Source organism: Hemicordylus capensis, chromosome 4 (assembly GCF_027244095.1).
Source record: "Hemicordylus capensis ecotype Gifberg chromosome 4, rHemCap1.1.pri, whole genome shotgun sequence".
NCBI lineage: Eukaryota > Metazoa > Chordata > Lepidosauria > Squamata > Cordylidae > Hemicordylus > Hemicordylus capensis.
The window spans coordinates 27,245,369-27,262,645 of NC_069660.1; the positions used below are offsets into that span (position 1 = coordinate 27,245,369).

Below are 17,277 nucleotides of genomic sequence, written 5' to 3' on the forward strand. Positions count from 1 at the left end.
AGATCATATCAATAGTAATGATTTAAATCAGGAGTTTCCAACCTTGGGTCCCCAGATGATATTAGATTGGAAATCCCATCAGCCCTTGCCACAACTGCTAGGAATAATAGGATTTCCAGTCCAACAACATCTGGGGAACCAGGGTTGGGAACCACTAATATAAGGAGAATATCCAAGGTATTCCTCTGAATCCCAATTTTGAAGCACTTTGAGGGTTCAAATTCACCATATTCATATAAGAAAATAACTTTATATATAGTGAGGTGTGTGTCACATTCTTAATATTTGTTTCGTTGTGTCATTTTTTTAATGTTTCCCCACATGGAAAACTCTCTGCATGTGGTAAACTAGTTCAACAGGAAGAAGGCTATTCTAATGCTAGATTTTTTAAAAAAGGAATTAAGACAAATTCACAGGGGAGAGGTCTGTCAGTGGCTACTGACATTATTAGCTACATGGGGCTTCCTAGTTCAGGGGCAAGCTAACAAATATGACAAATATTTATATACGGCTTTTCAACAAGAGTTCCCAAAGAGGTTTGCATAGATATAGATAAATAAAGATGGCTCCCTGTCCCCAAAGGGCTCACAATCTAAAAAAGAAACATAAGATAGACACCAGCAACAGCCACTGGAGGGATGCTGTGCTGGGGATGGATAGGGCCAGTTGCTCTCCCCTTGCTAAATAAAGAGAATCACCACTTTAAAAAGGTGCCTCTTTGCTCAGTTAGCAGGGGACAATATGTCACTGCATACCAGCTGACTGGGAACAGCACAGCAATATGTGAAGACTAGCACCTTCATTCTTCATTTGTGGTTTTCCTGGAAATATCTGGGTAACCACTTTGGGGAAATAGGAAAGCAAATTTGATTGAGCTTTTGGTCTGATCCAGCAGGGCTGTCCTTATACTCTTAAAGTGTTATTTCTTGTGTGCCTGCTTATTACATACAGGAAAGTTTTTTACACTAGGAAAGATTAAAATTTATGATGAGGAATGTTTTGATAAGGGTCCCTTTAGCATTCCTGAACAAACTTGACCACTTTGCCCAACCTTCCTAGTGTTTTTGGAAACCAAGTAGCATAGAACTATGCTGATCTGGGGCCATTTGTGTGATAGGTATCTGAAGGAACTTCTAAAAACCTGAAATTTTGGTTTTTTGTCTGGAAATGGCCACCAGAGGGAGCATAACCTGCAGGAATCCTGTGAATGAATATTGTGCTTTCCTTATGGGTTTGCATATAAATCACATCCACCAGATGTTTTATTTGAATTGTTTTGGGCCATAATTGATAAGTGAGGAATTACCATGTGTGCTCTGATTTTATTGTTAATATATATTATATCTCTTGTTTGTGTGCACATGTGATTAATGTCTCGATACCAACCCTTCAAAGGGGATGGCTGGTCCAAAATCAGAGATTTTTCCCGCCCCCAGTCTTGCCTTCCTCTAGACTGCTCAGGGAAACTTGTTCCCCAACCCAATGTATCCTCACAACAAATTTCATAAGCACATAAGAAGAGTCTTTCTGGATCAGGCCCAAGGCCTTTCTAGTCCACCTTCCTGCTTCTCACAGTGGCCTACTAGATGTCTCTGGGAAGCCTACAACCAGAAGATGAAGGCATGCCCTCTCTCTTGCTGCTCCCCTGCAACTGGTATTCAGAGGCATCCAGCCTCTCAAACTGGAGGTAGCCTATAGCCATCAAGACTAGTAGCCATTGATAGACTTGTCTTCCTTTGCATTTGTCTAAGCCCCTTTTGAAGCCATCCAAGCTAGTGGCTATCACCTCATCCCATGGCAGAAAATTCCATAAATTAATTATGTGCTGTGTGAAGAAGTACTTCCTTCTACCTGTCTTACATTTCATGCCATTTAGTTTCGTGGGAACACCCCTGGATCTAGTGTTGTGAGAGAGGAAGAAAAACTTTATGTCCACTCAGTCCATATCATACAGGTTGATTACACTGAGAGTATGTGACTGGCTCAAAGACACCCAGTGAACGTTATAGATGAGCAGGGAATTGAACCTGGGTCTTCTCTAGCAAGCATGAGGTTGCTGGTTGGAATCCCCGCTGGTATGCTTTCCAGACTATGTGAAACACCTATATCGGGCACCAGCGATATAGGAAGATGCTGAAAGGCATCATCTCATACTGCACGGGAGGCAGCAATGGTAAACCCTCCTGTATTCTACCAAAGAAAAACCACAAGGCTCTGTGGTCGCCAGGAGTCGACACTGACTCGACAGCACACTTTACTTATCTTTACGTCCCTGTCAAAGTCCAACACTCTAACCATTACACCACACTATTTCCCTTATGCTCCAGCCCCTTTTTTGTCGCCCAGAAAATCACAATGGCCTCTGTGCTGTTGCTGTTCCTGATGGGGCCTACTCCTAGTGGTGGTGGTGGTTGTGTTGTGTTGTGTGTGTGTGTGTGTGTGTGTGTGTGTGTGTGTGTGTGTGTTTTGGAGGGGGGTTTATAAGCAAACTGTCCTCCAGTGGCCCCCTTCTATTTGGGTGGGCTCCAAAAGAGTCACTTGGCCACCACCACTTGAAGACATGGGCACAGAGGTGGTCTTGGGGATCAGCAGTGGGCCATTCTGAAGGCCCTGGGCCCTCAGCTATTTGATAATGCCAACCCCTGAGGTCAGCCTTGGCTTCTAGAAATGCAGGGGCGGAACTATAATAGACTGGATGAGGTGTCCTGCGTCCGGGAGCCACCAAGCATCTGAGAGGAGCTTCCCCACTCTGGCTGGCTGGGTCTCCCGCTGCTTCTGGCTACCTTCCGCCGCCACCAGCCGCTTCCTTTGGCCACTTGCCCAGCCCCCAGGCCCATCCTCCTTCCATTGGCCAGGCTCCTGGTAGTGCATGCCACTGCAGCGGGGTGGGGGGGAGTGTACCACAGCGAATGGGGAGGCCACCAGTGTTCACTATATGAACATGGGCTCACTCTCCCTTCACTATGCCCCTGTGGTAACATGCACAGTTTCTGTCTATCCAGAATATTCTGCCCAGATGACCAAACTGCCCCAGGATGTATGATCGCAACCTGGTCATCCATCTCATTCTGCCCAGCAGTGAGGAGGAGTTTACCACATGTCAACTACCAATGCATTGTAAAATGATTATTTGTATCCCTCTATCGTTTGGCCCTCATCACATGGTTACATACCATGCTGCTGATTCCCCGTTCTATTTGAGAGTGCGCTGCCATTGGACAGGAGCAACCGTGACACGTGGTGTGGCATACAAAGCACGAGAAGTCTCTTCTATTTCATTGGAATGAGATGTACTTAACTCTGTGCATGTCTTCTGGCCACCTTAAACTGCTGCCTGTAGTGCCTGTCTCTGCCGTGACTCACAGAGCAGATGTTGGAGGTTTTTCCAGTGTGTCATCAGAGACCTTTCTTCTTGGGTCTATGCGGGAGTGGAGTTGGCGACTCCACACCCTGCTGCATGGAGACAGCTGCTGCCACTCAGAGCAATTTGAAGTTCCCTTACCTAGAGGCTGTATTGGGCACCTGGCACTGATGGCTGTATTAGCTGCAACTTTTGCAACCATCTCCAAAAATTTCTGCGTTTGCCTCCTCATTTTCCAAAGGTTCATCTCTTAAATTCCAGGGCAATGTGGAGATGACCCCCATTTTGTCAGTCTGTAAGAATCCCATTGATTTTACCAGAAATTTGTGATTACCAGATCCATTTTTGTCAGCTAACAATTGCAAAGGTCGCATTCCAACCTCTCTCTTGGAATGTCTGCATGTCTGATGATTTTGTGTTGAAATCAGTAGCATCATCCATGGTTTCCCCACCTCCTAAATTGCATTGGAATAGCATCCTTCACTTTTTAACAGGATAGGATGAAGTTTCGAGGGATGCTAGTTACAGCACACTAATTACATCATGGTGTGGATGTGAAAACTGTTTCACACTTGATTGAGAAATGGGTTCCCATGTTTCCTCTGCAGATCACCTATGTTTGAAAGGCATTTGTACATCTGAACTTAGTCAACATTCCTCTGGGAAACAAATGTACATCCTGAGTGCCTGTCCATTTTTTTGTGTTCCAAACATGTGAATGCCTCCCGATCATAGGATGCTGCCATATACTGAGTCAGACTATAGGTCCATCTAGCTCACTGTTGTCTACACAGATGGGCAGCGGCTTCTTCAAGGTTGCAGGCAGGAATCTCTCTCAGCCCTATCTTGGAGATGCCAGGGAGGGAACTTGGAACCTTCTGCTCTTCCCAGAGCGGCTCCATCCACTGAGGGGAATACCTTACAGTGCTCACACTTCTAGTCTCCCTTTCATATGCAACCAGGGCAAACCCTGCTTAGCTAAGGGGACAAGTCATGCTTGCTACCACAAGACCAGCTCTCCTCTCCATCACAGAACAAATGCAAGCCACCCATGGTGGAAACATGAAGACCGGTCTTTGCTGTTACATATGAAGTGGGCTTTTGGAGCTGATCTACGTGTCCTGGAGAATCGGTTGCTTTGGCCAAAATGGCCACCGACCCTTCCTAATCACATGAGGGAGAAGCATGTGTTTGCATGTCTCCCCTTCCCCCCCCCCCCCGCCACATCTGGTGCACCATACCATTGCTGCAGAATTGTTATTTTAAAGAAGTATTTAAATTTTTGTTGTTGAGGAGGGTTTGGGTGAGTTGCCCTCTGCACAACTGTGCAGCAGCAAATGTTTTCACAGGTGGAGGGGGAAACATGCATGCACACACACACACATGCATACACTCCCCCCCCCCACCCCAGTGATTAGGATGAGCTAGCTAATATGGCATCCAAACCAGCCCAAAGTGTTGGTAGAATTCTGAAACAGTAGCTCTTTGGACTACAACTGGATCATCTTTTTGAATTCTTCCTCAAAAGAGCGGGTGAAAAACCTGCACGTAGCAAATTAACACATTAGGGAATGAGGTTTAGCATAGTGGGCTTGTATACTATACGAGAGCACTTTCAATGTGAAGCAGTGTTCAAACATAGGATTTCCCCCTGCATATACATATATACCCCTGACATGTTACAATCCAAAAATTCTGCCATCTTATTCTGTATAATGTATAAATCGGTATGTATGTATTTTTAACACTTATATCCCGCTCTTTCTCCGAGGAGCTCAGAGCGGTATACATGGTTATCTTAATCCTCACAACAACCCTGTGAGGCACGTTTGGCTGAGAGACACATGACTGACCCAGTCACCCAGTGAGTTTGATGGTTGAATGGGAATCCGAACTCAGGTCTTCCCGGTCTTAGTCCAACACTCTAACCACTACGCTATGCTGGTGTATACGGTATCAGATCCAATGAGAATAAAGTCCCATTCCACACACACACACACACACACACACCATAGAACTGTGTGCTTGAATATATTAGTTCAGTGTAAAACAAAGTAACTGGAACTCTGCTTTTCTTGAATAAGTCAGCTTAATAAGTGTGTATGCTAAACATAAACATAAGTGTGTATGCTAAATTTCCAAAAAGCTAAATATTTTGTCAAAGGCTTTGTTGTTATTGGTGTTGGAATAATATTAAGTATGTTTTATGGTAGGTATGGATGCTCACAGGGGATAAACTGGAAACAGCCACGTGCACAGCTAAGAATGCACATCTGGTCACCAGGACCCAGGACATTCATATATTTAGACTGGTGAGTAATATGAATAAAACTAGCTTATTTAGCACTTGTCTAAGGAGCTACATTATGAATCAAGGGGAATAAGTTACACCAGTTCCAATGTGCAGTTAGAACACTATCCAAGTATATTATGCAGACCTAATCTTTCTCAGACCATCGTTGCATTTACCCAACACCTACGGCCATCTGATGAGTACATAAAAGTTGGACATGTTATAGTGGGAAAAGAATGTTGTGAAAACGTAGCCCTCAATTCCTCCCAAGTTTCTTGGAATAAAATTATGATTTTTCTGCAAGCAGAATTGATACAATGCACTTGGATGCCTCCTGCAGGAACTTCTTAAGGGGGCAAAATATGGAGCAGTCTTTTTGCAAACAGCAAAATTGGTGCAAATAGCAAAGAGGTCCTGTTCTGATGAGTCTTGCTCTGTCCCGGCTACTGTTGTGCTTTCTATCGCACCCTCAAGGTCCAACTAAGTAAAATAGAGAGCAGGTCCCTGTCCTGAAGAGCTGGCAATCTGAAATTTGAAATGAGGACAGAGTGGAGGTAGGGTGGACTGGGAAAGAACATGCATTTGTGTCACTTGTATATACTTGGGCTGGGGATATTGGCAGCTTCACATAACACGGTGGGACAGGAACTTGCAGCTCGCCAGGAACTGGCAGTTTGCTGCAAGAGGACTAGCCACGTGGTGTGTGAAGCTGCCCCAGGTTAGAATCTCAAAGCAAACGGATGCCAAGATTCCTTGGGAGAAGCCAGTGATATTAATCTCCAATTGTTTAGTATGGCTATTCAGTACATCCATCTCTCCATCTAACTTATCTATAAAAATATATATATGCTGCCTTTCTTTTAAAAAAAAAAAACACCCCAAAACCTCTGAGTGGCTTACAAGAGCAAATTTAAAACAGTAAAAATATAGAATAATATATTTTTTAAAAACCGCAGACAGGTATGTCACCGGATGGTGACTTGATGGAAAGATCGTCAAGTAGGAAAAGACCAGCCAGAAAGAGGGGATTTTGACCAGCCAACAAAGCATTCTCAAGGAAGAGCCCAATCTGATCTCTCAGGGGAAGGTCTTCCACAAGGTGGAGGAAGCCAGCAAGAAGGTCTCCTCTGAATGTTCTCATAGGGCAAACAGATTCATTTCAAAGAAGGTGGTCCTTTGTCCCAGACTGTTTTGGGCTTTCAAGTTTAAAACCAGCACCTTGAATTGTGCCCAGAAACGAACTGCTGTGATATATTCCAAGAGGCTTGTGCAAGTCAGGACCCATGCAGCTGCATTCTGGGACAGCTGAAGTTTCTGAGGGATCATCAGAGTCAGCCCCATATAAAGAGTCTTACAGTAATCACACTGCAGTAACGAGAGCATGGAAAACCATGGCTAAATCTGACTGAGAGGGAAATGGCTGCAGGAAATTTGCACCAGTCAAAGCTGGCAAACGCCCCTTGGGTCATGCCAGCCACCTGAATATCCAAGTGTAATGCCAGGTCCAGGAGGATCATAGAATTTCAGAGTTGGAAGGGGCTCAATGCAGAACTTCAAAGCCATCAACCTTCAAGGGGAATGCAGCCCTATCAAGAATTGATTGATCAACTGGCTAGGAAGCTGCTTTATACCGAGTCAGACCATCTAGCTCAGAATTGTGTCTACACTGACTGGCAGTAGCTTCTCCAAGGTTTCAGACAGGAGTCCTTCCCAGCTCTACATGGAGATGCTGCCAGGGATTGAACCTGGGACCTTCTGCACACAAAGCAAATGCTCTACCGCTGAGCTATAGCCCCATCCCTAAAACCTCTTGATAAACTATCACCAAACCAGTTTTTCTGACCAGGAAGGCCTCAGTCTTGCCCACATTTAATTTGTTTGCCAGCCACTAAATGTTCCTGAACTGTATTAAAATCAGTCTTGTGTCATCTACTACTATAGTCTTAAACTGTAACCGATAATTCTTAGCACTACACCAAACTACAGTATCCAGAATTCTTGGAAGGAAGCTGAGATGGTTAGGAGTCGGACCAAATTTGATGCAACTTCAGTTGTATCCCTGGCCCTTGGGTGTTCTTTTTCTCCTGTATATGTAGCGGGAACTGGGAGCCCTGCTCCTGACTGGAACCTTGGTGTGCAGGGGGAAGAAGGGCCAATTAACCTTTCCCCCTCACCATGGTCTGAATCTAGATTCGGATTTTGATTAGAGAAAGGGTGACGTAGCCCCTCTCCATGGTTCCAGTTCAGAGTGGTGGGAGGCATGTCTGCTGTTTACACAGGGACAAAGAACATGTATCGGCCAATGACATTATTTAAGTCTCATCTAAATTGGATCTCAGAGTGGAATAAAACTTACAATAGTGTAGCTATTTCCCCACCAAGATTTCTGCTTGATAGCTTATAATCTCGATTTCATGGCATACTAAAATCTTTAGGAGACTGGCGAATCGGATGAACAGCCTGATCCTGTGCATGTTTGATCTGAATTAAGTCCCACTCATGTCAACAGTGGCGGCTGGTGGAGGACGGGGCGGTGAGGAAGCAGAGTGGAAGGTGGAGTATGCCTTTAACGTCCCTCAAAAGCTCCCGCCTCTGCCACCTGGCATCCCATGTGGCCAATCAGCCACATGCCCCACCTTGGCCATATGGCTAACCAATGCCTGGGAACCATCTGAGGGGTCAGCACAGCAAAAACTTTCCATGCTGACCTTTCAAATGGTTGCCACACATGCTTGTCAACTGGGGGGCGGGACATGTGGCTGGTTGGTGCCGGGCAGCAGGGGGAGCTTTGACCAGGCATTAAAGATATTTAAAGTTATATACTCCGCTCCTCCAGCCCCAGCCTCCACCAGCCGGGTATGGAGTGCTCCCCAAGTAGGTGTGCTTTGGATTGCAGGCTGTTTAGGCGGAATGTGATGCAGAGGAGTTGCCTTAGATGAGCCCAATCTCTTTCCAGCCAGGCAGCTGTTTTATTTTTATCATATTTCTATACTGCCTGATATATATACATCTCTAGGCGGTGTACAAAACTTAGAACACAATATAAAACAGAGTAAAATCAGTTAAAATTTCATAAAATACAATAACAATCTCATAAAATGAGGACAAATTAAACAGCTTAAAATGGTGTTTTGTAGCATATCTTCTTAAAATTCTGATTTCCACAGTGTGTGTCCCCCCCACAAGCTTACATCCAGACTGACTTGAACTTTTTTAGGTGACCAACCGTGGAGAAGCTCACTTGGAGTTGAATGCCTTCCGTCGCAAGCATGACTGTGCCCTTGTGATTTCTGGTGATTCATTAGAGGTGAGAGCCTCAGGGCCCTGGCAGCCGTTAAAAGCACCCCCTGGTTCTAACAGTGGCGTGAGAGATGGAAGGAACTTGTGTGCCACCAAACCATGCGTGTCTGTCTCTCTGAACAGGTGTGCCTGAAATACTACGAGTATGAATTTATGGAATTAGCTTGCCAGTGCCCAGCCGTGGTCTGCTGCAGATGTGCCCCAACACAGAAGGCTCAGATTGTACGCTTGCTCCAGGAGAGAACTGGAAAGCTGACCTGTGCAGTAGGTAGGAACCTCCTGCAAAAGCTCCAGCTGTTTTCTCTAGTTCAGTCTCTTTGTACAGGGGTATCTTTGTGAGAAATATAGTCTAGGACTCAAGGCACCATGTACCAGGGGTCTTTTCGGCTTCTCTCTTCCGGCAGCAGTCCCCCAGGCTCCTCGGGCAACCCTTCCTGGGGATTCAGCTGACACTAGGGCAGCACCCCAGGGGATATGAGGTCTTCTGTTAGAAGCCACTAGGCATGTAGAAACCTTCTGCATGTGCATGTGCACTAGGCCATTCTGGATAATCATAATCGCATGTACACAGTAGGCCTTTCTGGATCATCATCATCATCAGCCTATGATTGATCATAGGTTGATTTTCATAATCAACCTGTAGAATTCTCTGCCACAAGATGTGGTGACCAGTGTTCTCTATAGCAGGGATTCCCAGATGTTTTTGACTACAACTCAAGAACATAAGAACAGCCCTGCTGGATTAGGCCCAAGGCCCATCTAGTCCAGCTTCCTGTTTCACACAGTGGCCCACCAGATGCCACTGGAAGCCTACAGGCAGGAGTTGAGGGCATGCCCTGCTCCTGCTATTACTCCCCTGCAACTGGTTTTCAGAGGCATCCTGCCTCCATAATCCCCAAGCAAAGGTTACTGAAGCTGGGGATGCTGTGAGTTGTAGTCAACAGCATCTAGGAATCCCTGTTAGAGGGAACACTGGTGGTAACATAGGATCATAGGAGGAAGCTGCCATCTACTGAGTCAGACCATTGGTCCATCTAGCTCAGTATTGTCTAAACAGACTGTCAGGGCTTCTCCAAGGTTGCAGGCAGGAATCTCTTTCAGCCCTATCTTGGAGATGCTGCCAGGGAGGGAACTTGGAATGATCTTCCCAGAGCACCTAAGGGGAATATCTTACAGTGTTCGGAGGCCAAGGTTGGCAGGTTTGGCTTTTTAAAAGCCAAACTTTGGGTTACGGCCCATTTGACCCACGAGTATATCCCTTAGGTTCTGGCAAGCTCACACATGTAGTCTCCTATTCACATGCAACCAGGGACGACCCTGCTTAGCAAAGGGTACAAGTCATGCTTGCTGCCACAAAACCAACTCTCCTCCTGTGACAACAGCAGTCTGGGTGCCACAAGGTATGGTGACAGCCACCAGCTTCAATGACTTTAAGAGGAGTTTAGATAAATTCATGGAGGCTAGGTCTATCATTGGCTACTAGGCTGAGGGCTATAGACCACCTCCGCCCTCAGAAGCTAGATCTAGGTGGCCAGATTTGGCTTTAAAAAAGGCAAATTCTGGCTTACAGCCCATTTGACCCACAAATATACCCCTTAGGTTCTGGCAACTCTGCTTAAGTACCAGTTGCAGGGGGAGTAGCAGGAGGAGAGAGGGTATGCCCTCAGCTCTTGCCTGTGGACTCCCCAGAAGCATCTGGTGGGCCACTGTGTGAAACAGAATGCTGGACTAGATAGGCCTTGGGCCTGATCCAGCAGGGCTCTTCTTATGTTCTTGTGATTATGGCCTTGGACTACATATCTATATAAACAGAAGCCAGTTCCAGCATTCCACCGCTTTCCCCTCAATATTGTGTCATGCTTTCGTATGACCAAGACACGGAAGAGCTATGTAGATAAGAGATGAATTGGTGATGCATGTGATTACTATGCAGGGAACAAGCTTAGCATTCAAATCACACAGACAGGAGCGGCCCAAGGTATTTGGGCCCTGGGGCAAGGCAAAAAAGATTTCGCTTCTAGTAAGAAAATCCTCTTTTGCTGGCAAATCATGTCCAAACCATGGTTTGAGCAAGCCATTGGGCACATTAAAGCCTGAATGGTGTAGTGCAGGCATCCTCAAACTGCGGCCCTCCAGATGTTGCTGAACTACAACTTCCAGCATACCCAGCCACAAAAAATTGTGTCTAGGGATGCTGGGAGTTGTAGTTCAGCAACATCTGGAGGGCCGCAGTTTGGGGATGCCTGGTGTAGTGGTTCGAGTGCTGGACTAGGACCCAAGAGACCAGAGTTCAAATATCCATTCAGCCATGAAACCTGCTGGGTGACTCTGGGCATGACCTATCTCTAGCTTACCTCACAGGGTCATTGTGAGGATAAACATAACCATGTACACTGCTCTGGGCTCCTTGGAGGAAGAGTGGGATTTAAACATATAAATAAATTGGGGTTCAATGTCAAACTAAGTGCATTTGCACTAAGTAATCATTCATTCAAGTAACAGGCTCATGTTGAAGAAGGTGATCCTCCTTATAGTGACTTCACAGTGGAGTCAAGATCCTTATTTCTGATCTTCTCTGGTCCAGCAGCGGAGCACTGGTTGGATATTTTTAGTTTGTAAGTAAGAGTGGATTGAGCCACCTAATGGAGCAGCAGGGAAGTAACTTGCCTAGGGAGCAAGACGTTGCTGGTTCGAATCCGTGCTGGTATGTTTCCCAGATTATGGAAAACACCTATATTGGGCAGCAGTGATATAGGAAGATGCTGAAAGGCATCATCTCATATCGTGCAGGAGACTGCAATGGTAAACCCCTCCTGTATTCTACCAAAGAAAACCACATGGCTCTGTGGTCGCCGCCAGGAGTCAACACCGACTCAACAACACAACTTTAAGTAAGAGTGGATTTCTCACCCAGATTCTTTGTTTTCACTTCTTTCAGGTGATGGTGGCAATGATGTCAGTATGATTCAGGAGGCAGACTGTGGAGTTGGGGTGGAAGGAAAGGTGAGTCCATAGAGCATGGTTTTTAGTATTAACCCCACAATAGGACTGAGTCCATTAGGACTGGACCACCGGTCCCACCCACTGTGTGCTTAAGAGCAAGGTCATGCACTACTTAAACAACATGACTAGTGGTTTGGATGTTCTGCATCTTGTGTAAGTATGAGGAGCAGGGCAGCGCTCTGGCTGGGGGAGAGCAGGGCGTGCGGGACCTTGTTTTGAATCATGTGGTGGGCACGGCCGGTGGGCAGTGTCATCTGAATTGGCCCAAAGATAGATAGTGTAGACATAGAGGGCCCAGCAGGGACGTAGCTAGGGGAGAGGGTGGGCCTGTGTTTGCCCCATTCCCAGCTGCCTTCACCCCCCGCCCCCCACAGCAGCCCCACTGATGTTACATAGCATTCTTCCAGGGCCAGCCCAAGGGTTGGTGGCACTCTAGGTAAAGTGGGTGCCCTCTCCCCCGATCGCCCGCATGGGCAGGCGCCTCCTATCAGGTGGGGGGGGTGGGGGGTGATCCCACCTGCCCACTTGCTCTCCTCATCGCAGCCCATTATAAACATGTTGCCTCATTGTGCATATGCATCCTTCATTTGCAGCCAGTTCTGGGCTGGTGGAAGCACTCATTTGGGGGTTTCCTCCTTTCCTGCCGCCCAGGAGCTGACTGCATGTGGAGGAGTGGGGCAGGCGGCAGTGAGCTGCAAGCGAGCAGCTGGGGGCAGGAGTGGGCAGCTGGCCAGGGAGGGAGGGAGGGAGGAGGCAAGAGGAGGCTCTCAGATGCTGGGCAGCTCGTGTTCTGAACACGTCTGCCCAACTATAGCTCCACCCTGGCACCCAGTTTACTATAATAATTAAAAAGTAGAAACTGAACCATCAGGCTGGATTGGGAGCTGGATGACATGTTACACTTAGCCCAGCTCTTCCTGTTTAAAACCTTTTGAAGGCTCCCAGAAGGATAGTGTCTTCGTACAGGCAAAGAAAGCTGGGAGTGTTGAACAACACTCTGTGGTTGTTTCCCTCCGCACTTCCACGGAAGAGAGAGTCCAGCTCAGTCATACCAGGCCATTTCTTTCTGTGATGATCTCTCACTCAACTAATTTTCTCTAGCATTTAGGAGGAAAAGGAGCAGGGAAATAGATGCCAGCAACAGGCTAAAAGAACCCTTCCAGCTTTATTTACAAATAGGGAGGAAACCCCCACAGGCCACGACAGGCCAATTTGCATGCAGCAGGCATAACATGGAGCGAGACTCTGAGACATGAAGAGGATTCATCTGCAGAGTGACTGACTTATATTTGGGTGGCCCTTCTATGAGGCAGTTACCTCAAGCACAGATACTAGGAGGGGCACAGAGGATGGCAATCTCCTATCCCTGCCACCATCCTTCTTCATCCCAGTGGAGCATGCTGTTCATTTTCCTTCTGGTTGATAGGTTGGTGTGTGTGTTTTAAAACTATGTCGTCATGTCCCTAGGAAGGAAAGCAAGCTTCCCTTGCAGCGGATTTCTCCATCACTCAGTTTAAGCATCTCGGCCGATTACTGATGGTGCATGGACGGAACAGCTACAAAAGATCTGCCGCTCTCAGCCAGTTTGTGATCCACAGAAGCTTGTGCATCAGTACAATGCAGGTAAACAATGCTGGTGTTTGTTCTGTTGTGTTTTGCCTTACACAAGCAAGAGAGAGGAGGATGGAACTGTATGGACAACTTTCGGTGCCCAAACAATTTTGTGGAAATATCAATGACTAACTCCAAGATGCATAATTTTCAGATCTTTCACCAAAGCCCTATTAATACATTTTGTTTAATGCAAACACAATCTGTGTACAGTGTACACATGTACAGATCTGTGTGCATGTACAGCTATTCATCCATTAGGCTGCCTGCACATCAGCAGTACACTTTTGTACCTGCACCCTGCACTCAAGGGGTCCTGTATCCAGGTTCTCTTTTGAAATGAATGGACACATACATGGGTATGCACATGCAGCATAATGTCTGAAGAGAGCTCAAGTTAAGCACACGAGTCATTGCTTCTTGGGAGAAGAAAAAGAGGGAGAATGGAGTAGCAACATGAGCCTGTGTGATGTGGGCATAGCTCAGTGCAGAAGCTCCCAGGTTCACTCCCTGCTATCTCCAGTTAGGCCTGGAAGAGGCTCCTGTCTGAAACCTTGGAGAGCCACTGCCATTCAGAGTAGACAGTATGGAGCTAGAAGGACCAATGGTCTGACTCGGCATAAGGCAGCTTCCTGTGTTCCTAAGCTGGGCTCACATGATGCTTAAGTTCAGATCACTTTGGGACCAGCTTCACTCCCACAGGGTGCACATTTCCCACCCCCAGTGCATGCAGCATTCCTTAATTCTGTGAGCTCCTGGTTCATCTGAACCACCCTTCTCCACATGCTCCAAATGATATTTTAAAGTAGTATTTGGAGCATGTCTGGAAGGGCAATTCAGAGCTGACCCACCACCACCACTGTGATGAAGGAACAGTGCAGTGGGGTGGGGGGAGATGTACAGTCTCACAGGGTGCTCACATCCTAATCCCACTCAGTGGGAGTGGAGCTAGTCGGAAAGTATTGTCTGCACCAGCCCTGTGAATCATCCACGTTGTGGGACAGACAATCATTTTTAAGAGGGTTGTGTTGTTGTTTTTAATGGTTTCAGAGATCTTGCTTCCCTTAAGTTTGTTTATGCAGACATGTCCCACCTCCATTGTTGGAGTTGTCTAAATGCACATTTGTCCCAGCTGGAAGGCTGATTTCCATGGGGGATGTCGCATGTCCTTTCTACCGTGAATAGTCCTCAAGTGCACACAAAAAAGTCGAATGGAAAAAACCTTGCTTTTTGCTGTGTGTTTTAATTCGACGCTTGATGTACATTGGAGGGCTATTGGTGGTAGAATGGGACATGCATAGTTTAGGTACAGCGCAACATCTCCCATGGAAATCAGTACTCCAGTTGGAACAAATGTGCATCTAGACAGCTTCATTGTCTCATGAAATAGTGTTTGCTGGCTTTTGAAACTATACAAAAACTTGCTTCACCAGAGACTGACATGGGATTTGTACAGTGACCACTCTTTTGCCTGCCTTCAGCAGGGAAGAGAACCCCTGTTGTCTGTCTCCAGCATGTGAGTGGCAAGTTCCAGTTTTACTGCAGGTCTGTGAAGGGTCATAAGTTACACAGTAAGCTGTCTTATACCGAGTCAGACCAATGGCAGCAGCTTCTCCAAGTTTTCAGGCAGGATTCTTTCCCAGCCCTGCTCAGAGATGCCAGACATTGAACCTGGGACCTTCCCCTTGCAAAGCAGATGCTCTACCACTGAGCAAGCCATCGCCAAAGGTGGCATACATGGGTCTCCCATCAAGACACTGACCTCGCCAAGACCTGCATAGCTTCAGCAAGATGGCGGTATTGCTCTGGGCCCCAAAACAGATGCCCAACCACTGAGCTATATCTCCATCGCAAACGACACACATGGAATTCCCAGGTGATTGCCCATCCAGGCATTGGCCAGACCCAGACCTGCTTAGCTTCAGCAAGGTTGCTGTCTTGTATGCCTTCATACCAGAACCTCCAGCCCGACTTGGAGATGCCAGGGATGGAACCCAGAACTTTCTGCATGCCAAGCAGATGCTCTTCCTCTGAGATGCATTCAGATCATGGGCCCTTACGACTGTCGCCATTATGTCTGGATGTTTCATTATCTTTGAACAGAGTTAACCTTTTGCTTTGAAGCTGACAGTTATTTTTTCTCTCCTATAGGCTGTCTTCTCTTCAGTGTTCTACTTCGCCTCAGTTCCCCTCTACCAGGGCTTCCTCATTATTGGGTAAGAGCCAAGCAGTTCCTCAAAATACGTGACTAGAAAGTTCAAAATATGAAGAGATTTGTTTGAAACCTCATCTGTTAGGAAGCATTCGCAGCAATGAGTGGCCCTGGCTACAGCGTGAACTGTTTTCCTTCCTGCTTCTAGCAGCTGTTATCGCAAGAAGAGAGGAGGCTTTGAAGCCTTGCGTTTTCAAAGTGACTCTTATCCAGCAACTGTGATAAGCACATGGAACGTATTAGGGCCGGTTTCGGCTGTTAAAGCAATGTCTTTTTGAGAGATGGGAAGTAATGGCTTCATTTGCTCCAAGCTCTTCTTGTGGAAGAAAATATACATATAAAGGATATACATTTTTAAGTGAGTAAATTAAAAAAATTAGGGCAGCCATGCATTCAGATATGTCCCTGTGCAGAAGAAAATGCAGTTAATGTTAATGCCTTCTTCACAGTTTTCTGAGTTGAGCCTAGAGATTTGAAGCTGGGGGCGAGGGGCAGAGAAAGGAAAAAAAACAGGAGTCTCCCACCCTCCCAGAAAAAAACCCTGGATTTTTCCCCCCCAGGAAAAAAGGGGGGAAACTGGTTTCCCCCCCAGTTTTTTCCTAAGCCTTTACACCTCTAGCTGAGCCTAGATAGGATGAGCAAGTTCTGACTAAAATTAAGTCCAGTGTTTTGTTTTTATGTATAGTGCGATTTCTGTATCACCTTTCCTAAAACATATCACAAGGCAGTTTGCAGAAGGTAAAATATAAGAATAAAATCCACAAAAGTCTCATTGTGCAATTAAAATAGCATCAATAAAAGCAATTAAAAATGATAAAAACCATAAAAATGTAGAGCAGTGACCATGAACTGGTCAGAAGAACAGAGACCCCCATAGCCCCTAAAAGGCAAAGGTCTGAACCAACAACAAGGTTTTTAGCCTGCTTTTAAAAGGCAGTCAAGGAAGTCAGAGAACATACACTCACCAAGAGAGCATTCTAGAGCCTGGGGGCAATAACAGAGCCAGCCCTGTCCCATGTGAATGACAACTGAGCCTTCCTCAGTGGTGGCACACAGAGCAAAGCCCCCTCTGATGGCCTTATGGGACAGGTAGAACTCTTTCAAGAGCAGGCAGCCCTTCAGCTATCCAGGCCCCAAACCATTAAGGACCTTAAAGGTGATAATCAGCACCTTGAATTGGATCTGGAAACAAATTGGCAGCCGGTGCAGCTCTTTCAAAATGGGTATAATGTGCTTAGCAGCATTTACACAGTACATAGCAGCAAATCCAGATCTGCCACAAAGTATGTGACACTGGCATAGCCAAGACCAAATCCTGACTGACCATACCTGTCTAATGCACATATTATACATATGTCTGCCGCATTTAAACTTAGCATTTCTCTGAGGAATGCAGAAGGGCATTTGGTATCCTTCAGGAATACTGCTCCTACATGGCCGGGAAGCTGGGCTCCTTGGGAAGGGTCCCACATTTCCCCAGATTGGCCCTGCCAGCAG

General features: G+C 46.4%; 1 protein-coding gene and 1 non-coding gene across 5 annotated transcripts in view; one reads left to right on the forward strand and one right to left on the reverse strand.

The window, feature by feature from the left end:
• ATP9A (ATPase phospholipid transporting 9A (putative)) overlaps positions 1-17,277 on the forward strand; it is a 144,822-nt gene that overhangs the window by 108,700 nt on the left and 18,845 nt on the right. For all 4 annotated transcript variants that reach the window (XR_008306299.1, XM_053246763.1, XM_053246766.1 and 1 more), the window contains exons 19-24: positions 5,575-5,673; positions 8,872-8,961; positions 9,078-9,222; positions 11,893-11,957; positions 13,425-13,580; positions 15,720-15,784. Coding sequence is in view for 3 of the 4 variants with exons in the window: in XM_053246763.1 (XP_053102738.1) it covers positions 5,575-5,673; positions 8,872-8,961; positions 9,078-9,222; positions 11,893-11,957; positions 13,425-13,580; positions 15,720-15,784 (620 nt within the window). In the remaining variant the exon portion in view is untranslated. The remainder of the gene's footprint in view (positions 1-5,574; positions 5,674-8,871; positions 8,962-9,077; positions 9,223-11,892; positions 11,958-13,424; positions 13,581-15,719; positions 15,785-17,277) is intronic.
• Positions 7,379-7,450, reverse strand: TRNAT-UGU (transfer RNA threonine (anticodon UGU)). Its single transcript has one exon. It is a non-coding gene; the product is annotated as a tRNA-Thr (tRNA).